The sequence below is a fragment of the Cyprinus carpio genome, chromosome A11 (assembly GCF_018340385.1).
Source record: "Cyprinus carpio isolate SPL01 chromosome A11, ASM1834038v1, whole genome shotgun sequence".
NCBI lineage: Eukaryota > Metazoa > Chordata > Actinopteri > Cypriniformes > Cyprinidae > Cyprinus > Cyprinus carpio.
This window is the reverse complement of record NC_056582.1, coordinates 17441651-17469200: the sequence shown is the minus strand read 5'-3', so window position 1 is coordinate 17469200 and position 27550 is coordinate 17441651. Positions and strand designations below refer to the sequence as shown.

At 36.2% G+C, this 27550-nt stretch overlaps 1 protein-coding gene across 4 annotated transcripts in view; it reads right to left on the bottom strand.

Annotated features, from left to right (window-relative positions):
- LOC109107504 (protein diaphanous homolog 3-like) overlaps positions 1–27550 on the bottom strand; it is a 280378-nt gene that overhangs the window by 165655 nt on the left and 87173 nt on the right. For all 4 annotated transcript variants that reach the window (XM_042766599.1, XM_042766602.1, XM_042766600.1 and 1 more), the window contains 4 exons: positions 10913–10987; positions 10660–10729; positions 5200–5336; positions 4407–4512 (listed from right to left, as the gene is read on the bottom strand). In XM_042766599.1, coding sequence (XP_042622533.1) covers positions 4407–4512; positions 5200–5336; positions 10660–10729; positions 10913–10987 — 388 coding nt within the window. The remainder of the gene's footprint in view (positions 1–4406; positions 4513–5199; positions 5337–10659; positions 10730–10912; positions 10988–27550) is intronic.

Below are 27550 nucleotides of genomic sequence, written 5' to 3'. Positions count from 1 at the left end.
AATATACAAGGTCCCTTATACATAATACACTACCAAAGTACTAATCAAAAGTTTAGGAATGGTACTTTCTTTTCAGCAGGGATGCATTAAATTTATCAAAAGTGACAGTGAAAATATTTTACATTGTTAGAAAAATTATAATTTAAATAAAAGCTGTTCTTTTGAACTTTCTGCTCAAAGAATCCTGGGGAAAAAATGTATCACGGCTTCCATAATAATCCAAATAATATTAAGCAACACAACAGTTTTGAACACTGATAATTAGAAATGTTTCTTGAGCACCAAAACAGCATATTAGAATTATTTCTGAAGGATCATTTGACACTGAAGACTGGAGTAATGGCTTGTTGAAATTCAGCTTTGCCACCACAGGAATGATCAGCAATTGATGTCAGTGATTTTTAATTAGCCTAGACAATTTTTTTTTAACAAAGCTCGAAAGCAAAAGTTCATGGCCTTGAGTGTCTCACTGAAGCTTGTTTTGAGGGAATGTATATGAGACTGCAGTTTGAACCTGTTGAAGAGCATCACTGTAATTTATGACTCTCACAGAGCTCTCAACCAACATACAGGAGACCATCACCTCAGTCACGAACAACTATTCATCTCCTCAAGCAACAAAGATCACCAATTATTGATCAGCCTTCTTCATGACACTCTAAATCACATGTGTGTGAGGGAAGGTTTAGTTAAAAGGCACTGGTGCATTCAGGGAACTGAGCCATATTGAATAGACAGTGAACTGTCTGTATAGCTCTGTGTGTCTGTACCTCCTGTTCACATCAAGTCTGATGATGCAATAATTGATTATTACACAACAAACCACACCAAATCTAAACTATTTATAGTGGTGAGTCTCAACTTAACAGGCTGTGATGGCACAAGGCTGGTTACCATTCTGGTAAGGATGTGTTAAATAGATTCATGCAGTAACAGTCAAGGTATTTTTTTTTTTAATTCATTAAAAGGACAGGCCTGTTGTAAGAGTCATTGTGCTATATGATTTGGATTCACTAAATTCATAAGTATAATACATTTTAATAACAATCAGGATGCTACACATGTTTTTTTATATTTTTTTTAGGGTTTTTATGATATTTAAACAGTAACTCCTGAGTTTTTTGAAAGATGCACTAAATGGACAGACTCACTGGACTGCTGTATTATTATGATTCATTAAAAAGAACTGGTTCATAAAAATCACCGGTTGATTAATCGAAAATTCAATATTTTTACTCAAGGCACAAAAGAAGATGATACTGAATAAAAATGAGTCTGTAATGATGGGCTGTATGTTTATGATATTTTTACAGCAAAAAGCAAATTAAAAAAAGTCTTTCACAGGCAAAACCCTTTGATTTAAGAGCCGATGACACTGTATTATTTATATTTGTGTGGCTCAGCGGTTGAACTGTGGGAGGAATCTCAGTGAGGAAAGCCTATGAGCCTATAAGAGACACTTGCTGACAGCTTTCATGAGGGAAAAGAAAAACATATCTGCCATTTATAACTGTACCGTCTTCTTAATCTGCTTACTTCACATGCCTGGCGAGAGATGGGAGTGGTAAGATGCGGAGAGAAAGAGAAAATCTATTCCTGTGAGAATCACTCACTCTCCATTAGCTCAGAGTAATACAGTGCAAAAAGAAATATCCACTAGACACAGACATGAAAACACAAATTATGTAGTGATAAAAAACATGCTGAATCATTTACTAACTCCCATGGATGAGCACACAGACACATGCAAAACCAAAATACTTGATATCCTCAAGCTCTCTTGAAATATTCCTCAAAATAAACCTCTCCAGTGCTGTCTACGGTTGACCCTGAGCACTCCCTGCCTCTCACTCCTACATAAACAAACTGAACTTTATGCAGTCTGGGTGTGTATGTCTAAGAGCATCTATTTGAAGATACAGCCCCTAAATATCTCCAGCAAGAACAGAAGAGTGGAGAGAGAAAGAGAAACTTCAAACTGTTCCCAGCGATAACAGTCTTTGATAAATGATTCATACGGTTAAAAGATCACAGCTGACTATTAACAAACAGGAACACTAACCAGTCAATCAAAAAAACATTACTAGAGACCTCTAAACACACCAGTTGGCCTTCATGAATATAAATCAGCATGCCTTGGATATTTTTTGGTTACTTTTCTCCTTTCATTTCCACAATTCCTGTCTAATGGTGAAAAACCGGCCAATAAGGGGCCGTTTCCTGTGTGACCTGCTATTGTAGCGCATGCAGTAGCTTTGTATTAACTATGAAACACTATTAAAAGCTTTTGGACTGGAAGAGGAATTATCTGTGCATAAATTCATGCTAAACATAATATTTTGCAGTCAGCGCTCTAGAGCCGCAGCACTACTAAAGATTTTGCACTCTGCAGGTGACAGCAAAGCATTCAATTATGTCATTATGTCAAAAGAATATATTTTTAGATGCAACATTAAATGCTGAGTTAGTGGTTTATCCTGAATGCAGGATATGAGAAAGCATGTGAACATGCGCTCTCTATGCATGTTCGAAGGGAAAGCTCAGTTCCTCTCTTTCACCTCCCTCTGCTACCAATTAAACTAAAACATGGCTGCTTTGATCAGCCTCAACAATGAAGCCACGCAGCTAAGGCAGACGAAGCAGTGCATTTCATTCTGTAGGGCCAGCACTCTGCAGAGGAGCAGGGCAGGTCTTGAGTAAACTTTTTTTTTTTTTTACACAAAATTAATACTTTACAGAGAGACAGAAAGTTACATAGACCAACAGATATATGATAACACAACAGATAGAATAAAAGACAGACAGAGAGAACAAAAGAACTGATAAAAGAAATGGCAGAGAATGATGGAACGACAGAACGAAAGAGAGATTAATCGATAGACAGAACAATGGATAAATTGAACAATGAATGAATAGAAAATTGAACAATGAATGAATAGGATGGATAGTAGGATGGATGAACAGAGATACAGACAGACAGAAAGAATGATAGATAGATAGATAAATAGATATAAACCCTTTTAATATTCAATGAAAAATTTTATATAACTTATTTATTTTATACATCTTTTAGTGCTCTGATTTAGTCATGATCTGTTCCGTTATTAGAGTCAATCATGGTTTATGAATGTAGAATATTAAATGAAACTGAAGTTAATTTTCTATTGCTGGAGTACTTAAGAAAACTGTCTTTTACAAGATTTGTGGTTTACAGACCCTGACTCATGGTGCACTTCTGTCTTATTTGAGGGCACAGGACTAAATACCAATAATCAAATTATTAATAATTTATGGAATGATTATGGTAAATCTCATCAGCGATGTTTGACTAATACCAGTTTATGCTTTCCAATGCAAATGAAGAGCTGTAACTGGCAGCACTAACCTATGTGCTGTACAAGTGTCCTGAGACCCTAAACAACTGGCAGCACTAACCTGTCAGAAAGGGACAGGAAATAAAGTTAGTTTTAGGTTTAATAAAAAAATAAATAAAAAAAATAAAAATCATACCTGCATAAGCACCGAACGGCTTAAAGCAGCATTAAGCATCTTTACTTATATAAGCTTTTGAAATGCATTCTTGTACAAAGGACTGGTCGTTAAAAAGCAGACATGCTCATTTGTTTTCTGATTCTTTTCATGAAGGCATCTATACACTGTCGCTGGGGGATTTTAATGTGTAAATTGCATTTTAGAGGTGATTCAGAGCATGTGACTTCATCATTATATTGAAGTCACTATCAAGCAAATTGCTGATGCTTCATCTCAGCATGGCCATTTACAGGCCCTCAAATCTCTGAGGGAAACTATTAAAATGGAATAGTATATAAAGGAAATGTATTTCTCCATCTGAGCAATGCACACAACACCAGTCTGTCACAATAGTGTGAACAGCACTGTGAAAATGGGTAGTGTTACTTTATTACTGAAGTGCTAATTAATAGACAACTAGGGATTTTGAAAAGATATTTGTGCAATCACTGAAAAAAAAAAAGAAAATAAAAAATACTGTAAAAATGTTTCAGTAAATAAATAAATACACAAGAACACAAAAATACACATAAAAATATAAATGCATTCATATGTGACTGAAATTCAGCAAAGTATTTCTGGCATACCATTATTTTACAAGAGTAAAATAAATTTAATAAAGTTTTTCTGGCATACCATTATTTTTTTTTATCAAAAAAAAAAAAACCTTCCGCATCACAGTACTCATATTTTTAATTTCTTCAGAGTGGCACCAGTGGCACTATCTATCTATAAGTTTCTTTCTTTTGCAGCTATCGTAGGTATAAATATGTATACGTGGCTGAGTGTGTATTGAGGTCATGAGGGCATTGGTAGGGCTGTATCAGCAGAAGACGAGTAAACAAGAAGGCAGATGAGGAGCAGTAAACGCTTACCTGTAATTGGACCGAGCGAACACTAAGACCTTGAACAATAGGGTTAAAGCGGGCCACCCCTCTTCCCTCAGTTGCCGTGGTGATGGCCTCAAGGACCTTCTCCAAACTTCATGCAGGAAATAAGTAAAAGTAAAAGTAAGGGTCATGGCTTTGATTTGGCTTTAAATTTTTCATAGAGGGTTATGCTGGGATTGAAATTCTCTCTGGTATGGAGGACTCTGCGTGCACTTACTGCTTCAAACATACTTTTCATGGAAACAATTGCAACTTTTCAGTGTTTACATGGAGCTGATATTTAAAAGAGTGTGTTTTGATGAAGTAGTCATAAATGCTTTATGCATCTGAGATAAATTATATGCTTATAACTTGAATGAAAAAAGACCAAACAAAAAATGTAAGAGGAAAAAGCATCAGTTAGACTGTTACAAGGCAATGCTATCATACAAATTCTGTTGGCAGGAGACAACAGCTAAAGAAATTACATTAAATTAAATTAAGTTTGCATCAAAGAGAAAATGCCAGAACTATGATTCCATTATATGAAAAGTCAACAAACTGTGGCCCAAACAGCATTTGAACATGTTCATATATATATATGAAATACATATTTGATACCCTATTTGAAGATGTCGATGTTAAAAATCACAATAGAGGCATAAAACTCCCAACAGAAAGTATATAACTGAGGGGACTTAAATAATAAAATCAGGCTGAAATAAGAAAGAACAATAATTGCATCATAACCAAATTGATTTCACCTGAAAGGATGGAAAAAGTGAGATGGGAGGCTTACGTATTTTCTTCTCCCACAATGCAGATTGCAGACAGAAGTTTGACCACATCTGTCATCATGGCCGGCTGACCAGGGTCAATGGCTTGGGCCAACAGTGCCAGACTCTTCTCCTCTCCAATGATCCGCTCCAGTCCATACTGCAGACAGACAGGAAAAAAAAGTTAAGTAATACAGAACCCAGTGTTTCCTGTGATGCCATTCCATGGTGACACTGCACCACTGCTAAAACTACAGCATCTCAGCTAAAGATTGATTCATTGTATCTGCTTTGAACATAATGACCTACAGTATATAGAATGAATGCACAAAAAAAAACTTTAACAATATTTAACACTAATAAAATTACTCATTGCACAATATTCAACAAAAATTCAACAACAACAAAAAAAATTATACAGTATACAGCTATATTCAACAATAAATTAAAAATCAAATAATTATTACTGATATATATATATATATATATATTTTTTTTTTTTAAATATATAGAAATGAAACAATAATCCTAAGGGTACATTATTGGAAATACCAGTGTTAATTTTGGCAGGCATTTTTGATTTAGTCTTAGTCTTTATCTTGAGACAAAAATGTTTAATAGTCTTAGTCACATTTTAGTCATTTAAGTCTTTCATAGTTTTAGTCTAGTTTTAGTCAACGAAAAGTCATTGCATTTTTGTCAACTTTTAGTCATTACTTTTAGTCAATAGTTTCAGCCAAACTGTAGTTACCAAAATTTATTTTGGTAGCTATTTTATATGTAGTCTTTAAACTAAAATAATCATTAATTCTTCTCTCTTTAGACCTAATCAATTATCAGCTTATGAGATATTTGAATCAAGGACCGAATTTGGAAAACTTGAATAAATTATGACAATTTTAATTTTTGGGTGAACTATCCCCTATATATATATATATATATATATATATAGGCTAAAAAAATATATATATATATATATATATATATATATATATATATATATATATATATATATATATATATATATATATATATATATATATATATATATATATATATATATATATATATATATATATATATATTTTTTTTTTTTTTTAGCCTATCCATCCACTGCGGCTGCTATACTGACTAGATATGCAAACGCCCCTTATCACAATCCAAAGACAGGGACACACATTTTGAAGGACAATAGCCTTTAGGATGCATTTTGAATTTCCGGTAGTCCTCAAATAACATTATAGTCCAGTCTCGTCTAGTTAACGAAAACGCGGCATAAATTTCATCAATTTCGTCATCAGATACCATTTTTAGCTTGTCAACGTCTCATCTTAGTCACAGAAAATTTTTTCGTTAACGAATATTTTTCGTCGCCGTCTTTCGTTAATGAAATTAACACTGGGAAATACATTCCAAGGGATTACAAATATTGAGAGACACATTAAATTCAAAGTAGTAAATATTGAGAGGAGTTTTAGTTGTAAATTAGAGGTGACTCTTTCAAAAAGTGGAGGAACCAAAGAAGGACATGACATAGCTGCCTGTTGCTCTGTCCTTGAAATAATGACAAAACTGCAATCAGGGATATGTTAATAGTAGTGTGAAAGAGAGAGGGAGGGTGAAAAAAAGGAAAGAAAGAAAGCATAAAGGTGAATGAAGAACACAGACACAGGACAGAAAATCCTTGGGGGTCTGAAACGACAAAAGCAGATCAAGACACACAGAGAGAAGCGAGGAGTCAAAGAGGGGACGCTGTGCCAACACCACAGGACAAATTTCTCATTAATTCAAAACACTCTGATGTAACTTAAAAGATGATATCTCTCTACTCTGTCAATCTTTACATGTAAGAGATTCACTTGGCATGAAATTATTCACAAAAAGTTGTTTTTTTTTTTTTTGGTGCATAATTATTGAAAAATGGATTAGACTCTCAGTCTAAATTTACATGATCCGATTAGTTAGAAATTAACAAAATACAGGTCATCATGTGACTAAATTTGGAAGACCCAAATCGGCTGCCATCTTGCAACAGCACAAAATAACTTGACACAAGTTTAGCAATTTTCAAGACATGAATCATCCTGACTGAATTAATTTCTGACTAAAAAGCTTTAGGACAGCAAAGTTGTGTTAATTGCTTCATAACTCATGCCAATTAATGGCTCCAACTGCCATATCTCAGACTTGTCATTCAGAACAGATGTTTCTGCAGTTTTTTTTTTTTTAATGCAAACTTATATTATGAAAACATCCTTCCCACCTCAGAGACACAGGGGAGATAACATGTTATCACAGTGTTTATGCGCAGTAATGGATGTAAACATATTTGAGTCATTTTCTGTCTTCATTCCGAGAGAGTTGGTGACAGCTAGACGGGAGCACCTGGCGGACCGGCAACATGGGTGGACTACGTCCCATGATGGTGTGGGGCTGAAGTGAGAGGTCTGGAGCTGTGACAGGCCTCTGGGTAGATAAGGCTCTCTGCACCTGTCGGGTGCTTGGGATTTCACCAGACCTCTAGGGCTGAGGGGTGTGTGGAGTAGATTTTGAAACTTGCAGAAAACACAACTGGGATCTCCAGCAAATTAATTCACACAATGACTACACAGAAATAGAACCAGTGAGTGTTTTTTTTTTTTTTCTTTGATCCTACAGAAACAGGCCTCAGGAAAAACAACAATGGTCTCAACCCATTTATAATTCCTCTGTGGATGACCATGACAGATTTCCAACTAAAAAATGCACTGATGCGCTTAATTGCTTTGTTTCCATTTTAAACAAATGGCATGTCAATTATGAGTCAATGACGAGACAACTCAATACAGTCACAGAAAAAAAAATGAAGTCAACTTCTGAAGCTCCTGAGGAAAAGAAAACTCATTACATACTGTAGATAATGACTAGATTTTAACTTTTTTGTTACTTTTTTTGAACTCTTAACCATGTTGCTAGGGCATTGTGGGTGGTTGCCAAGGTTTTGCTTTGCGGCTACAAATATGTTCTAAAATAATATGAGTGTTCAAAAAAAATAACAGGGAGTGTTTTTAGCTCCCTGTTAGGGTTTTTTCCCCAGCAAGGACGCATTAAAAATTGTCAAAAATGAGAGCAAAAAGTTTTACATTGCAACAATATATATATGCAACAGTGGCAACGACAAGAAATATTTCTTGAGCAGCAAATCAGTGTATTAGAATGATTTCTGAAGGATCATGTGACACTGAAGACTGGAGTAATGATTGCTGGAAATTCAGCTTTGCATCACAAGAATAAATTACATTTTAAAACATTAAACTAGAAAACAGTTATTTTATTAAACTAGTAATATTTTACAATATAACTTTCTACTGCATTTTTGACCTAAATTGCATGCCAAAGTTTAATGCATAGGGTGCTTTTAGGGGAGATCCACAATTCTAATATTCTGGCCAATACTAATAATTAAATTTTAAGCAAATAATTGGTAATAAATAGCTGATATTCTATACTATGTTGTCTAAATAAACTAAAAATAAAAAACTAAAAAAAGTTGTTCACTGTAACAAAGGCATTAAATTGTCAAAGAAAAAAATGTAAATCTAAAAATCTAAATATAAATGTAGAGTACATGAGGATGCACAATTAAATATCTAATATCCAGGATAGTGATTCAATATTAACTGATATAAAATGCAAAAAATAAAAAATAAAAATCAGAAATAATAATTACGCATTGTGCATACCTACTTTATACTTTTTCAAATCTCGAAGAGCAATGTACCGTACCGATGCTTGCTTACTTAAAAATACCATTGATGATCACCATTCTAACAATGAATCAGACCTTTCAGCGAGGCTGATAGATGACGGCTAACAGCTTCTCAGATAAGATCAGTTTAACTTCACTCAAACACCATGTGATATGTTGACACCTGACATCTGCCACCTACCCAGTGAATGAACATGGATCAAAACACCACTAATCTCTATCTCTACTACGAGTGTATGTATGTTTGCACGAGGCGGGGGTAACTCCTCAAACCCCGGGCTATCTCAACAACATCAGAGACACCACTGGAGATCCACTTCTAAAGAATCTCTCTAACAGGAGTGTGCAAATCATCAAAAGCCCCTTCAGACCTCTCCACCTCGGCCGTGCAGAGTAACCCCCTCCCGAGTTCAGAGTGGTGGCTTTCGGCAGCCCCCCTCATCTAAAGCTCTCCTCTTATCGCTCCTGACCATTTGAAAGCTGCCGCAGGTACGTGTGTCCAGCAGGGAGGAGCGGGAGCATGGTGAGTTAGCGGAGATGTAACGCGGAAGCTAATGAAGGGGTCGGCTGAGACGCTACAGCAACTGGAATGAGTCTTGTTTGAAGGTGGTGCTTTAGGGTAATGATGAGATTTCAATTTCAAAAAAGTACATCTGAAACTCATGAAATAAATTCACAGCAGATAAATACACCACATTTTTTTCTATTTTTGTTTCTTTCTTCTACATATTCTATGTTACTTGTAAAAATTTGATTAAATGTGATGGTTGGCTGGTTCTTGTTTTAATGCCATGCCATCTTCCTTGGCTATTTTCATGGTGAGTAATAAGTTGAAATAGTACAAAAGATCAAATTAAAACCCCTATATCGTATGGTTTTTAAAAATGAGCTAGAGATAAAAACTCCGAAATGGATTCAGAGTTGATTAAATGTGATTGCATTAGATGAACAACAATCATCTCCGCTTAATATATGAACAAGAGATTGTTTAGGTTTGAAACCGAATGACAGCCCACAATATTTATTCTTCTACTATGAAAAAAGAATATAAGCAGGAAAATTTAACAAATGATTTTTTCTTTGGCCACATGCAAACAGCAGAATTTTGGGCTTTCCATTCCAGCACTATATTGTCACTAAAATTCTTGCATTTGTATATCCTTTACATACATTTTTATATGTAATGTATTCGGCATTTTTGTGAAAAATTCTGCTGACTGGTCAGTAAAATAATACTATCTAGCTGGATGACAGATGAGGTTGTCAAAATAGCAAAAATTATTTATTTTCCATCATAATGAATTTATTGGGTTGGGTGGGGTTGTGTTACGTTGTAGCCATATAATGATGTATCTTTTCTTTGTGTAAAGAAAAAATATTTGTATATTTTTATAAAGAGAATAATTGTAACATTATTTTAGCAAACAAAAATCTATAACTATATATTAAAAAATATATATATAATTCTTTTGAGAGGTTGGTGAAAACAGGCAAGTGAAAAAAGAAACATTTTCACAGCTGCAAATAGTTTAACTTTATGCAAATGAGCAGTGACGCAACAACCTCCAACAGGAGTGAAGACCGTGGAATTGACATTTAGAAGAGTTATCACAACCATATTTAGGTGCAGTTTGTATGTGGCCTTTGAAAACTGATAATTGTCCAATATGAGATGAGAGTTATCTCAAGTGGAAGGTAGTTATAAAGTGATCCTGCTTCTCAGTTGCATTATTACCTTGTTGTTCATAAAGGCCTTGAGGCACTGAATGACTTTGTGTTGACTCTTCTTATCCACCATTTCTTGGCTGGGGGAAAAAAGAAGAACGAGTGAAGCAGAGCTCAGTGGGTTACAAGAAGACAAAAACCGAGTCAAAGAGTTTAGTTAACAAACTTTTATGACCTCAGGATGCATGCTGAGGGTAGAACATACAATTAGTTTGAAACCTAAGCCTTTGCTTAAGAAATGTGGGTAATGAAATTTGTTTTACTGTTTTTTGAGGAGGAGCTTCTCCAGCGTATCCAACAGGAGGCCCAGACCCTCATGGCCAAAACTCTGCACCCAGCTGAGAACAAGAAAAAAAAAAAACATGTTAGTAATTTTGACAACATGCAAAAAAACATTTTTTAATACTATGGAAGTCAACTGCTACCATCAACTGTTTGGTTACCAACATTCTACAAAATATATTTTGTGTTCAGAAGAAGAAAGTAATTCACACAGGCTTGGATCAAATTGAGGGTGAGTAAATTAGGACAAAACTTTCCTTTGTGGGTAAACTATCCATTGAGTCAGGTCCAGCAGTTTACACTATTGGCCCTAGAAGTGCATACTTTATATTATCTAAATAAACCACATTGTATAACATGCAAGGACCAGAGTATGTGAGCAGAGTGGAGGGGCTACAATTGCTTTTTAAAAACTTTTCAAAATAAGTTGAGCTCAAACTCACTTTCAGTCAGCAGCGAGTGTTTGAAATAACTTGATCCGATGTGGATTATAATCACCATACAAGAAATGCAAAAGTCTATGCACGCTAGGCATTAACATTACCATAGCAAACATGGTAAATATGACCACTGGAGAATTCAGACGTCAGCTTCTTATTCTCTATCACAATCGTGTATTTATTATGTCATAAGTCTCGTCTCGAGAGTTTTGCTCCACGTAGCCTGTCATAAAAATATAATAGCCTAACGGTTTTTGTTCGGGAGCTTTTATAAAAATATAGAAATGATCATTCTTTCAAAATGTGATGTATATAGGCTATTGTGACTTCAAATAAATTCGGTGCTACAGGTCCGAAGCTATTAGCCCCGCCCGGCCCGTTTTAAGCCCTGGCTTTCACTGGCCCGACAGTGGAAAAGCGGCTAATAATCACTCCGCTCCAGCTTTACCATCTCCCGCTCTTCGCTCCACTGATCAAAAACACAGCTCCGCTGCTTAATTATTTCACTATGCTTGAAAAATCAAAGTTCTGTTCAGAAATTACATTAAATGACAAATAAATGCATAATACTAAAAGAATAGTTTTAACATGGTTTATTGGAACACTACAATTAGCCCATAAGTCCATATTAAATGACTGCTTAACTTGCTTAGCTTACTTGTCTGTGCAACGTCTCTCTATACTATGGCGAAGCTGAGGGTAGTTAATTCAGAAACAGAAAGAATATGCTGGGCGAGTTGGCATAATTTGTGCTCTTGACGGAGCAGTAGCGGAGCGTTCTCGGAGCGAGTAAAAACCTCAACGCTCCGACTTTCAAAAAATCCGCTCCTAGCTCCAGGCAAAATCACGCATCTCCGCTCACATACTCTGTCCAGGACCGAACCATAAGAGTCAATAAGCTTCATCAGAGCGAAGTTTGCCTGAGCCCATATAACATCAGTAGGTTCCACCTTCTTCAACAAATTAAGCTCTCCCCTGGAGCTAAAAGTGAAAGGCATTGCTAATGGAGCAAAGACGTTTATTTTAATTCCATTCAGACACAATCTCGCACTCTACATCTCCACTGATTCGGCCTCTATTGTCTGTGGGAATTGCCGTGGCGGAAATTGAACTCTCCAAGAAACGAGAGGGGAAGCATGTCGAGTGAGGCAATGATTAATAATGAGGAAATTCAATAAGCATAAACAAATCGATTAACCCATTGTGTACAGGAACTTGGAAGCAGGTTAGAGTTCTCGTTCAATTATAACTGCAGCCTATAACAGATGTTTCTGCAAAAATAAGATTTTATTTGGATGTAACTAATGAAACGGGCCGAGAAAGCATACATTCTAATAAAAATATTTTGCATGACATTAAAACCATTTTTAGGGTGAAAAACCTTGTTCAGACCTGACATATCTTTTACAGAATCAATGCTATTAAAATTCCAGAAAATACCAGTAGGTTTTCATGTTATGGCTGATAATTGATAAAGGGGCAATATTAAATTTCTAATCTATTGTGTCTTAAATATAAAAACTAAAAACTAATTTCTAGTTTCTAAAACTAGCCATTTTGAATAAAATTTCTACTCGAATAACAATATATGCATGCATGTAAGCATCTATGCACCAATTTGTCATTTAAGACCCATCTAGACTCATATAAAGGTAATTGAAAGAAGTTCAAGCTCCCTCTCTTTTCCGCAAACACCTAAAAAACAAACTTGCACTCAAGAAACTGCAATTTGACTAAATTTTCAGGTTGTGATTCATTGTGTCCTCAAGTCCATAATGTTCAAACAAACACTGGTAAATTGGTGGTTAAGCCCACTAAAGTCAGGCAGGTATGAGCAAGAGAAAACCTCATTTGCCTTTGTCTGTGATCGCTATGGTCACAAGAAAAAAAAAAAAAAAAGATCAGTGCTATGAACTGTTGATCATGTCAGTCATGGTGGGCTGGGTTGAGTGCAGTCTCACAGAACTGTGTGAAATTGCCTCAGTGTAAGTGTAGAAGAGCAGTGAGCATCAATAGCCAATTTTCAGAGAGCTAGTGTCAAGAGGCGTGGGTGTGCTTCCAAGGCTAAATTACAGACGAAATTGACCACAACCCGGAAACTGGAAACTAAGGAGGATTGGAGAAGAGAACGGAGAAAAGAGAGAAAGATAATGCTAACTGAGACTGAGAGGCAGCGCTGTCCTAGCTGAGCTGTGGCAGGATTGATGTCACCGCACTTTCACAGACACAAAGTTTGCAACCAAAAGAGTTCTTGTGCCAGTTTCATTACAAAATAGCAAAAGCAGGGTTCCAGACTGCACCTAAAAAAATATTAATTTGCGAGGGATATTTTTACTGAAATCGTCACTAACGACTATATAGATGCAAGTTATGACTTAAAAATTTGCATGTAATGCCTTTTTTCCTGCTTGTTTTGCAATCACATGTTTTATGTTGACGTAATAAAATGAGATGATGCGCATCAAAGTTTTAATGGGAAAAAAAACTTTCAAACTGCCGAACACCAGCATTGACTTGTAATCCAAAGGTTGCAGGTTTGAGTCTTGGTACCTGCAGGGATTGTAGGTGGGGGGAGTGAATGACCAGCAATCTCTTTCACATTCCACAATACCACGACTGAGGTGAGACCCTTGAGCAAGGCACCAAACAACCAACTGCTCCCCTGGTGCCGCAGCAAAAAATGGCTGCCCACTGCTCCAGGTGTGTGTTCACAGTGTGTGTGTGTGTGTGTGTGTGTGTGTGTGTGTTCACTACTCACTGCTGTGTGTGTGCAATTAGATGGGATAAATGCAGAGCACAAATTTTGAATATGGAAAACCATTCTAGGCCCCACATCATGTCACTTTCAAACCCCTTAAAAGCACCTCCAGTTATTGCAGTATGAGAGGTCAAAAATGACAGAGACGTACAAAGCAAAAGTGGAGAAAAACAGTGTCTATTTCGTACACAGCTTGAACAATATACAACAGGTAAAGCTGACAGCTGTATGGACTAACAATATCATTAACAATTCTCGTTTATAATCGATACTAAAATGGCTTCTTGTTATCAAGATCTTTAGTCTATATGATGTTCTATTAATGTGTCAACTTCATATTATTTGATTATTATTATTTCATATTATTATTTTTCTTCCCCACTCCCTCACACCTTCTTTTATATCTTTCCGTTCAGTAACTTCCCCTTGCTTCAGCTACTCCAAAGGGATCATAATGATTTCCAGTACATGGGGTCTCTTGGGTGTACGTAGACAGAATAAGGCTCTCTGAACATATTTAACTTGTAGTCGTAGAGAGGTGTGAGGGGAAGATGAAATCTTGGCCAGTCTTCTAGGTATTGCGGCTGATTGAGATGGGAGTTGAGGGCTCAGGCCCCCTAAGAGCTGGTTAATCACATCTCACCACAGAGGTAAATGTACCATAGTAACAAAATAATCAGCAGAGAGCAGAGTAATGTGTAGCTGCATACAAAAAAGCCATCAGTTTTTTTTCATTTGCCAGCTTTTTCCCTGATCCTATTGATTAGAGAACCTGCCAATGTTGAGGAACGGGGCTTTTCACTGGGAGGAGAGGGGAAGGAAACCAATGATTATGAGAGAGGGAGAAGAGAAGGAGAAAGAAAGATGGAGCTGATGAAGGAGTGACAGAGTACGGTGAAAGACTGCAAGAAGGTTGAGTTACGCAGAGAATCAAAGCGGGTTCGCTGAGAAGCTATGAGGGCAATACAGAGTAAGAGAGTGTTTATGAAGTGAGAGAGAGAACAAGAGTCAGTGTAATGTCTGTTCCCATCAAAATGCAGTCCTCGTCCAATTCTAATCAACAAGCCGCTTGCCTCCAAGCATCCACTAATCAAATTCTAGCATGTATGCCTGTATGAATTTTCAAGGTGAAGCAAAAGGGGGGCTCACCCTGAATTGAATTTGTCAAATCGGACTGGAGCGGAGAAAACAGAGAAGGGGAGTGTAGTAGTCCATCAACAAAACTCATTCGCTGATGGGATTCCAGCTCATGTCTAAATCAAAATGACGACAATGATGATGGTTATTATGGATGAAATGAACTGTTAGTTTAGTCGAATAAAGAGGCATGGACGTGTCACGACACTCAAATGAGCGGTAAATTAAAAACAATGTCGGTTTCCAAGAAAAGCGTACATTTTGAAGCTGTGACGCCCTCATGCCAAATTCATCTCATTTGTAGGTTTATTTTATTTATTTATTTTTTATGGATGGAATAGGATTGGGAAAGTGTCAGTAATTGAAAAATCAGGATGGGAGGATAGTCAACCGGAGCAAATTTCTGCAATTTATGCAAAATGGCATAATCAAGTAGTTTCTGAGGAATGAGGAAATAGTGATGTGCAATAAAATGCAAACAGGATCAACAGAAGGAGTGCAATAGCCAATAAAAGTGAAACAGGAGAGAGAAAGACCCCTTTATTCTGCACTTCACTACACTGTCACTTTAATCTTTCTAATTCACATTTTGCACTACTGCTATTCCATTTTATTTGTAAATATTACTTGGGTTTTTTTGTGGGGGCTACAGTATTTGTTATTTTACTTTGCTCCATGTCTCATTCACAACTATGCTGCTGATGTAAGTTAAATAAAAAGACTAAATGAGAAAATCACTTAAGGGAAAGGAAAAAAGCCATAAAGACAAAAGCTGAAAAATGAAGGAAAGTATACAGTACACTAAAGCAGTGGTTCTCAACCACATTCCTGGAGGACCACCAACACTGCACATTTTGCATGTCTCCTTTGTCTGAAAAAAGCCATAAAGACAAAAGCTGACTACTAATGAGAAGGTGACCTGAATCAGGTGTGTTTGATTAAGGAGACATGCAAAATGTGCAGTGTTGGTGGTCCTCCAGGAATGTGGTTGAGAACCACTGCACTAAAGTCTAGGGTCAGTAAGATTTTTATTTTTTTAAGATTATTATATTTAAAAAGAGTCTCTTCTGCCTAGTAATATTGTTAAATATTATTAAAATCTACTACAATTTAAACCATTTTAAGGTATTTTCAAACAATTTATTTCTGTGATGGCAAAGCTGAATTTTCAGTCTTGTCACATAATCCATGATCAGAAATCATTCTAATATGCTAATTTGGTGCTCAAGAAACGTTTCTTATTATAATCAGTTGAAAACAGAACTTTGAGAAAGTTTAAAAGAACAGCATTTATTTTTTTATAATCTTATTGCAGCATTATAAATAGCTTTACTGTCACTTTGTGTTGTAATGTGTCCTTTTTGAATAAACTTATTTCATAAAAAAAAAAAAAAAAAAAGTTACTGACACCAAACTTTTGAAAGGTTGGGTAGATAAGCACTGATTAGGGCTGTGCGATTTGGGGAAAATATCTAATTGCGATTTTTTTGACAGATATTGCGAAAGTCAAGTCATTAATTTTGCAAAGTCAAGCTTCAGCTTAATTTGTCAATAGTTTGCAGATATTGGTCTTATTGGTCTGATTATAATGCATAAAAAAAAAAAAAATAGAATAGATAACATAAATTAAATTCATATGGTTTCCATTAAAACAATTACTTAATTTTTTTTTTTTGTTTTGGGCATTATTCCAATAGGAATTACTGTTGTGTTTCCCATCTGCCAGATTACATCCCACCAATAGAATGAAATACCAGTAGACACCATTATAGTTTACATTAAAGCCAATATAATTCCCAGTATATATAAGCCTTAAATCCATTACATTTTCTATTATGTTTTGGGAGGGGTTCTATTGTTTTGTTTTGTTTTTTTTCCCAGCAGGGAATATTATAATGGTATTACTACTTTTACAGAATTTACTTAATTACTAAATTTCACAGAAAAGGTTAGTTTATTTTGTGCAAATAAAGAATTGTATTACTTGAGTCAATTATTACATAGTATTACATAGGTTACATAGGCTGATTTATTCATTTTTAAGCATTTGGGATTTTAAGAACAAGTGTGCTGAATGTTTCATTTCATCCAAGTGAAATTAGCAAAGCAGTTAGACTGAATTTACACTTGTTTTAAACACAGAGCCAGGTGCAAGTTGCCACAGGTTGCGCGCGTGCATCAACCTCGTCCTTACTGCCAGATGCGATCGGAGACGTGCGTTCTGGAGCCGCGCATGAGTATACAGAGCATTACGAGACAGGCTGCATGTGCGGCAAGTTTAAACGCTCCTCCGTGAGATGCAGCAAAGAGGAGCGAGTATAAGGAGCATTCAGAGACACATACTGTGTGTGCGGTCTTCTGAATTGGGCATAGCGAACATGCATTATAAACTTCTTTCAAATTAGAATCTGTTGGGGAGATAAAATGTGCAAGACAACGTTCATGCACTAATAAAAATAATGTATTTTTTATTCTCCAGGCCTGAAAGCAGAACCGATAAGGGAACTCTTGATATGTGTTGTGACGCAGCTCTTGCAAATTAACGTTACCTTTTTTGTCTGGTGTCTGTCATTTCGAAGCCGAAGTAATCTCATATTACATAAGTTTTTCTTTAGTATTAAATTACCAACTATCGATCTGACCCTGTAGATGCCATAATCACACACACTTTCTCTCTTTCCCGGTTCCTGTTTTTTTAGTTTTTTTTTTTTTTTTTTTTTTACGGAGGGCGTTTATGCAGTTGCCTAGAGCAGTGCTGATTTGGGAGAACGGAGGTGCACTCACTCTATTGGTTAGTAAGGCTGCCACTCAAGGCTGGCAGTCATGCATATGCTCTGGAACAGGGAAATATCGTGTCCACATTGCAGGCTTTGCGATTAGCCTCAAACCACGATTGCGATTCGATTTCGATTAATCGCACAGCCCTAGCACTGATCACCCCATTTCACTTGGAAATACAGACTATGGAAGTAAAATGCATTGTGAAAGCCATTTCCAGTTAAAAATTAATTAAGAAATTATAAAATATTTAAGGCAACTTCATAGCTAAAATATGGTGGAGAAAGACATCTAAAAGTGAGGCAAGGACAACAAAGTGAAGAAACAAAAAAATGACAACCAATTAGGCTACAACACAATAAATGAATAAATGAATCTTCTCACCAGCAACAAAGCTACAATTTAAACGCCCCGTGGTTACATTAAAAAATAAATTTATCATCTCATCCCTCTTATTCAGTAACACTGTATATGTTGACATTAAAAGGAGTGCCTGACTCTGACAAGTGCTAAAGAAGGTGGGTTGCCCGGTGTTGACAGCTAAAGAATGAGGCTGCAGTAAAATTCAATTTATTGTCTTGCTTTCTGGAAGCAGCCAATGGATGAAAACGAGCAGGCTGGGCCTAGGGTCCTGACAAGAGCTACATTGAAATGCATAACTTAAACGTGAGAAACCATATTCTCCCATCATCAGCAGGTGAAACCCAGAGCAGAAGACAGGAATAATCAGTCAAAGCATGGCAGCTGTAAAAGCAACGGTGACTCCCTTCAAACCAACAGGGTGCCAGTTCCCGTCAACACAATGTGGTGGAGAGAGGCTAGTGAGCGCGACGAGAATAAGGCAGGCGGAAAAGCAAAGAGGTTAGACGCGGCACCCTCCTACACGCCCTGCTGAAATTTCACACATTCTCACAGGCAGCAAATCAAGCAAAACAATTTCTCCCAAACAACTGTTATCTACCACCATGTGAAGTTATCAGAAGCTAAATCTCTTTTGAGACTTCCTCGTATGAAATTAGCATCCAAGTCTGCCCGACTGACTACAGAATCATTTCATTTCTTTCCCTCTCTCTTCTCAGAAGTAAGAGATGCAGCTGGTATGATCAGCCCGAGCAAAGGCAATCATTACCAGGCCTTTTTGGTATCAGTAAGCCTGACATCAAACAGCAGCTCGCATTTTCTTTTCTCCTATGTTCTCCATCTTTCCTGCCCCCTCCTTCAAAGAAGCATTCGATTACAAAGGGGGAACATCTGGAGATGGACGCTCGTGTCAGAATAACGATATTAATCAATCCCACAAGTGCCGGCAGAAACGGCGGTCTTAAACAAAGGCAGAACACTTTACCACCACAGGAGGCTCTAATCAAGAGAGGCAGCATTGAGAGCTGTGCCCCACTGCTCATAATCACATAAAGTGGCACATTTGTTCCGGCGGAAAACATGCCGAAAATAAGCACGAGATGGTTTGCTCTTCTTTTTTTTTCACTCATCTGTCTTTATACTTTCACGTTCTGCATGCGATTTGTATGTTTGTTCCAGACAAAGAAATTGCAGACATTTTCAAACTGGGGGAGAAGTGACTTAAAAGGGGCCACAAGGTGCAGGGGGGAGGTCAGTGAAAAGAAATGGAATTAAATTTACAAAATGTATTTGAAGGCTCTATGGAAGCAGTTTCTGCACCAGAGTAAAAATAAAATAAAAAGGTAAAATTTAAAGCGAATACAAGGTTAAGATAAAGTCAAAAATGACAGAATCATTTCCAGTGACATTGTGGCAAAGTCAAAAAGTAAAAATGTTATTAATTATAACAAACAGTCACAATTGTCTGAGATATTGAGATATTAATAAGATATTTTAACAATACTTTAACTATTTTTAGTACATAATAAATTAATTATTTAACCATTTTAGTAGTACATTAACGATATAAAAGGCCATTATTTATTTATAGAAACACAGTGAACATGAATTTTTAGCACAGTTTTTAGAAATGCTATCATTTAGGTAGCGGATCAAATTTGAGAGTCCTTGGAATTAAAAAAAATAAAGAAATAAAGAAATAAATTTAAAAACCCCTGTCTTACACTTAATGTTGCATTTCTATAACTAAACCTGGGCAGGACCAGTGAGCAGAAACCAGTAAGCCTCCTGAGGAAGAGCCAGCGCAGAAGACTGGTACAAATCTTAGCATTCATAACAACATAGAGAAGGGAAGAGAGAAAATGTGATTGATGTGAAAATGTGAGAGCTTGGTCTGTTTGACCCCCATAAGCAACCCTTCACTTTCATTAGCATCCTCCCACGCCCTGTACAACCAGCCTCTTCAAACACCTTCACTTTCTCTCTTATATCTCTATTTTATTTCTTATATCCTTTTTATCTTATCCTTATCCTATCTTATCTTATCCCTCTTTATCCCCCTCTTTTTTATGCCTATAAAGTGAGAGACAAACTCACCATCTACTCCTTACAAGGGAGAATGCCTTTCACGCAAATCATTTCTTTTAAAATATCTGATGCAATCACAAAGCAAGGTTGATGTATTCAAACTGACCTTCAAATGCAAGGCAATATGCAGAATACCTGAACACAGACATCGCAGAAATTTAACAGCACTGAGTGAACGAAGATCAGTAGTTAGCCAGTGTTAAATATAAACAAGTTTTAGAGTTATGCTTGCGAAGGGAATACATGGAGTACTACATGTAAGATCACCCACTTGTTTGAGCCATAAGCAGCATAAGAGAGGAGTGGGCAGGCTGTCTCTCTCTCTCTCGTAGTTGAGCATTAAAAACACTGGAAAACAAATTCATCATCCCATTCCCAGGAAACAAAAACAGTCATAAATCACAGAGAAAAATGAGGCTCCTTATCTGGCTAAATTCACGGCAAAGGTAGCTTGACTTCACTTCTCCCTCTGGAGTCTCTACCCCAAGGCTGCATTACCCATGTTAGCACTGCACTGGGTCGGAGCCGCACTGAGCCGAAAATAAAACATTAACTCCAAAGTCCTGCAGCACCCCCAGGTCTTACACATCCGTCTCGGCCTATTTTTCCCTCACCCTCCACAAGGGAGAGAGTCTCCTCTGCAAAGAGGAGACTCCAGAACCTACATTGTAAAGTAGGTGGAAGAGATAAGCAGGAATATATGTATAAAGGCATGTATGAAAGTGCATAATTCACAATTGCTCCACTGCACAGCTGAAATTAGTTGGATTGAGACTGAATAAATAAGTTGGTTGAGGATTGGGCAAACTCTTTTGAATAGCTCCTCAGGCACAGCCTATGACAGACAATCAAAAAGAAAATCATTGGGACTACACTGTTTATAAGGTTAGTCATTGTAAATATATCCCAGAAGTACAAAAAAATTGACGGATGAGCTCCTGGAAAACAAAATATTAAAGACATTTGCAGGTTAAAAAAAATAATAAAAAACATTCATTTTACATGAATTTTGACAACTACATGAATTTACAGAACTGTGTTCATGCAGAAATATGATGTTTATTTACACATCGATAATAAGACACACGCACCTAACGTACGACTACTGTATGTCACTGTAATCGTCTTTACCTTGATTACAATAGTCATCCATTGAAACTTTACTAGCGCAATTGCAATTGCAATTATTTCATTCACAACCATTTAAGTATTCAGTTTCTACAGTGACTAATTTGGCACACAACATTCTCTTTCTATGAAACCTGTAAACTGCATTCACCAGTTCTAACTCTATAGCAACAACTCTATAGCAGTTTGCCCGAGCATTGCAATTATTTCACATTTGCGAGAATTAAATCAAGCAGATTTTTCCAACTAATTTTTGCGTGCGTTTTGTGCGCGTCATATTATTTCTTCTGCACGGTCGTAGTTGTGCACGCACACAGGGAACATGTGTTTGCGTTTTCATATGTTCACGCTATCATATGTTCATGCAGCAGTCAGGTGTTTTGAGCCGCCATTCAGTTCTGCGTGCAGTGAAGACAGCAAAGAGCGGCATGGTCTTAAGTTCAAATCTTGTCTTAAATTCAAAAGGTAATAAAAAGTCTTAATTGGTACAAGAAAGTCTTATTATGATTTCAGGAGGTCTTAAATTTGGGAACTGAAAAACAAGAATCGCGATACGGCTTAATGTGACCATTAAACTAAAAAGGCTAGGATTTCGTTAAATATTCATGAGCACTGCATGTTTCAAAGTCAGCTGCTGCACTGCTTTGTACTGCCGCTACAGAGGAAATCACTATATTTCTGCCATTCTGAAAGTGCCACATGCTGGCAGAGAATGAATGTGCATTTCCAATAAGCCTGTCTGCTGTTTTTGTTCAGACGAATGTGAAAAATCAACCCCTTTTTTTACGCACCAAACAAGCAGATATGAACTGGTGGATCGACAAGATGATAATGTATTATAAAAATGTAAACAATTAAGACAAAATATATTTACATATGTTATTTCAATCATATTATAATTGATTGATATAAATGGTTTAAATTAATATATCTGATACTTTTTGACTCCTTTTTTGTCATTTTATAAAACTTTTTGTTTTTGTGTAAACCTGTATCTGAACTGTAAATCAGTAAAAATGCTTTTTACAGTCATTTTAATTTTATTTGTGCAGGTCTTAAAGTCTTACATTTGAGCTTAAGTATCCTGCAGATACCCTGGTCAGGCAAAAACTATCATTTCATGTTTATAGGTATATAATTGTCCAGACCTTGGCTGGTGAGCAGGGTCCATTACTGGACCTCAAGCAATTTTAGTTGAAGACCCCTGATATAAAGTGCCATATTAACCACCCACTTTATTAATAATCTTGACTTGGAAGTATTTTTCAGATGAATTAAAGGAATAAAAAAAAAATAAAAAATCAAAGCTTTGAACCAAACAAACAAGCTCCAAGATGAAGGACACAAGAAAATATTTCCCATCTTTTTTTTTTTTTTGAGCAAATAAACTACAATCCTATGAAGCTCAACAAATTATGCAATCTTAATGGGTTAATTCACCCAAAAATGAAAAAATAATTTTGAATTCTTTGTGGGTTAATTAATTATAAAATGAAAATGCTTTCTTCTTTTGAGTAATTTATGGTTAATTTTAATTTTTGGGTAATTCACCCAAAAATGAAAATGAACTAACCCTTTAAAGTGCCCCTATTATATGCCATTTTGTGTAATATATTTGTTTGTGTGTGTAATATATCTGTATGTTTTTGTAGACTATATTTCAAATTTTAGTTTTTGTCTGAATAATAACCTGTAAGTATGATAAATAATAGATTATTATATTTCTATAAAGTGTTCAAAATACTGAACTATGGCAATGGGCATATCGTTTTGGATACTCGCTGTACACAGTAGACCAATCACAACAGACTGGGCCATCTGACCAATCAGAGCAGAGTAGGCACACGGAAAAGAAAGATTTAGAGAGACTGAATCTAATTACTGATTTGAATTAACCGTTTGAGAATTGTTGGAAAATTGAGGTGATGATAAATGTTTTGAGAAAATTAAATCGTTTTTTTTTTTTTTCAAACAAAAATATCTAACCCAGCACAAAATAGAGATCATAAGAGCAGCTTATATTGATGTTTGTACAAATACTAGAACAAATACTGATACACTTGTTAACATGAACAAAAAGCACTTCTGAATTAGCCAAAAGCCATGTCTCCATCACAACATAAAACTCAAGTCTTAATGCATCTTTACCATGGATGTCATTCAAATATACATTACTAAAATCATTCAAATGGGCAAATTATGTAAGTATATTAACATACTCTTGGAACCACTGAATGAGTAGATGCAAGCAGACCATTATATCTTATTATGATCATTCTTTTTTCGATAACCACACTTTAGTCTTTCCTGTTCTCATTCTCTGTGGCCTTTTTTTTGACTGTACATGAACAGATTAATCTAACTGACCTAAATTTGTTCCATTGTGTGAGGGGGAGTTACTTCCAGTTCAAGGTTTTCATCTTACATCTAGATGACATCATCTACCGTATATACTAGGGCTGAATGATTAATTGCATTTGCGATAATATCGCGATATTAAAAACCGTGATTTTTCAATTGTAGAGGCTGCGATTATGCTTGGTCATATGACACTCTCTTATAGCTCTCTCAGTACTTTGATGACACACCCATCAGTCTAATCAGCGCTGCTTGAAGTTGAACACATCTAATCGCAGTATTCAGAGGAAGCATCAAGTTAGCACGCTTCAGTGTTGCCAAGTCCGCGCTTTGGGGAACCCATCCATAAAATGTGTATTTTACATAATGGAAAACTGATGGAGCCCCTCGAAACGTGATTGGGCAGTTTTGTTGTGAAAACCTGGGAACTGGCACACTACACGCGGAAATGTTTGAAAGCGTATATATAATATGAACGTACTTCAAAACAGCACATTGAAATTACTCAAGCAGTAACAGTGTTACGGTGCATTTCATTACTGAAGACTTCAAACTTAAAATTATATATATATATATATATATATATATATATATATATTTATATTTATTTAAAGTCTTTCTAAGGCAGTGGTTTTCAAAGTGTGGGGGCACACAAGTATTGCAGGGGGCACGCGGGCCATCAGCAGAAAAATAAATAAATAAATAAAACCGTAAACTGCCAAAGGACGTAACTTAAAATAGGAGATTGATCGGTTTGTGAAAGTGAAGAGAAAAGCCATAGATGATGTCGTACAGAACCAGGCAAATGCTGGTCATTCAAAAGCTAAATGCAGAAAATACGATGAGGCATATCTTGCTCTCGGCTTCACTTATTGTGTCTACACCAGACGCTACAGTTGTTGCGTTGCAACAGCTCTACTGTACACTGGACACGACAAAGCAGCCATTACAAATCATTTTAAATTTGTGTCAGTACGTCATAAGTAGAACAAGGCATCAGTTTAAATGTTGGGGTTTGACAAGTCGCATCACTCCGTGCCGCATCCATTTTCAAGTTTCAAGTGATGCAGGTGTTTTTTCCTTGTAGGTTTTTTTTAATTAAAAAGAGCATACATTTTCCATAATGTTTTGTGAAATTAGTTGGCGCGACCAAAAAAGTTAGAGACAATTGGTCTAAATTTAACAGACAGTGTTTAAAAAGTACAGTCCATATGTTTACATATGTTTATCACAGTGACTTTGAATTACCTAAAGTAGTGTGGTAAAGCAACAGATTTGTTTTTATAGACTGTTTCATCAGGCGCATGCGCCTGATCCTAAGTTAACTTCCAGTCTGTGTTTGTTTATCAGTCTGGCTATGGCGCAGTCTACAAAATGAAGTTGGGCTCAGGTGGTTGTGCTGTGGGATGTGTTTCCCATACATTAATTTATTTATGGTGCTCACAATATCAAAACTGACCGATTTTCCAAAAGGCTTCGTTGAATAAACATGAGCACGAACTGCACCTTTAAAAATCAAAACAAGGCGTGGGTGTTTATATATCACTGTATTTCTGAAGGCAGACTATCTTTAATTAGTCTATTAAATTTTCGATGTCATTTTCATTTAATCTTGCTTGTTATACGCCTGATAAAGCAGCGTGTGTGAGCTCAACGCTGCTTTGTTTAAGTTACAGCAGTTACTGGGGAAACCTCTGTTTCTCCCGCTTTAAAGCACCTCCTGCTGGCAGAGAATGAATTTGCATTTCCAGTAAGTCTAATTTACACAGCAAACATATTTTGCTTGTTATCAAAAATAATCTACTCTAGAGGAACTACTTAGCAGTTGTTATTGATTTTATTTGGAAGTCTACCAGAAGTTAAGTTAGGGCCACAAAAGCGTGCATGCACAGTAATGTCTGTTTATGCTGTTGCCGTTGAAACCTTCTATACTTCTGCAATCTACTTTAGTTTGTGTGATTTGTATATTAATGTTTATACCAGGCTTATTTGTCAGTGCTTTATGTTGTCATTATTATTACATGCTTTCAAGGTTGGTAGTTCAACAAATCAGTCAATATACTACTGTGATTGTAGTTGTTTAATAAAAATGTCTTTAAAAACAGTTCATGCATCACCTAATTTCATCGTAACATAGGCCTGGCCTACAGAAAAGAACATTTCTGTTTAATCTAATATTGTGTTGGTCATACTATACAATGATTTTTTAGCTTGTCTTTGTTGAATAATACATAAATAAAGAGTGTTTAAAAAAATGCATATTAAATTGCAATCGCAATATTGGTTAAAAAAAAAATGCAATTAGATTATTTTCCAAAATCGTTCAGCCCTAGTATATACTTTCCTCAAAAGTACTGTAACAACAACTGAAATAACATTTGAGGACAGATCTGGTGTGAGTATCTTTGACACTCCAGAATGACACCAGCAGACTATTTTGGTACTTGTGTGATCAGGTGTGTGTGTATGCCAGTGTGTGTGAGAGAGAGATCGCTGGTTTGTGAAGCCCGGAGGGAGATTAAAGGAACGGAAAAAAATCTAATTAATGCTAATGCAAAATTAGTGCTAATAACCTGAAACCATTGAAAAATTTAACAAATTACTCAACAAGATGGCATTAAATCAAAGTCTTATCGAGCAAATGATCTCAAGCTGAAGCGTACTCATATTCTTCTTCTATACTTCTGTCGAGGATATTTGAGTGAGTGTGCATGTCTCTGTGTTTCCTGCTGCATTAGGAATCTGACAGAAGTATTAAAGAAAAACAGAGTCATAACTCATGGTGCACAGGCCCACAGAACACCACTACCAAACCCATATTACAAACTCCCAGCTCAATTTCCTGTTTGTCTCCCAAGCAATGCACACTTTTGATGAAATTATTGTCTGTCTGCCATCTTAAACATGGGCCATTATTCACAGGTGCCAGCTACCTGTGGCAGAAAGACAATTGTTTCTTTGTTTCTTACCCAGCACATCTTAAATCCAACATCTGATGTGGGCTACAGTGTTATGTAGGATTTTGCAAACATCCTCTTAATCCACATTAGATGAATAATCTAAGGATTGCTGAACTTGAGCAAAAAGACTTCAAACAATTCCAAAAAGAGAGCAAGAGAAAGCAAGAGACAGGCAGAGAAGAAGTGAGTGACATGATAGTTCTCTGCAGTGGATGTGAATATGATGGCTGCACGGGGAGAGCTGGGTGTATAAATGAAGCAAATTCAATACACGTCCATGCACATACCTTTCAGTACACACGATACACAGACAAGCATCAAAACTAACTTGGCATTTTATGTAAAGCTCTGGTGTGAATTGTGTAGACTCTCCATGCCACAGCTTGTTACTTCTCGTGTGCAAACTCACAAGAGGTCAAAAAGGTAAACATTTTTGGTTTGTAATATGACCCTTGTAGGGGGGGTCTGGGGGGCTGAAGTGGCAGTAGATGTATTTACACAGACTGTTTAATGAAGGTACCATGAATGGATTTACACCACAACATTTCAAATGCATAAATAATTTTATAAGATAAATGTTTTAAATATTTTTGAACATACAAGTTAAAAATG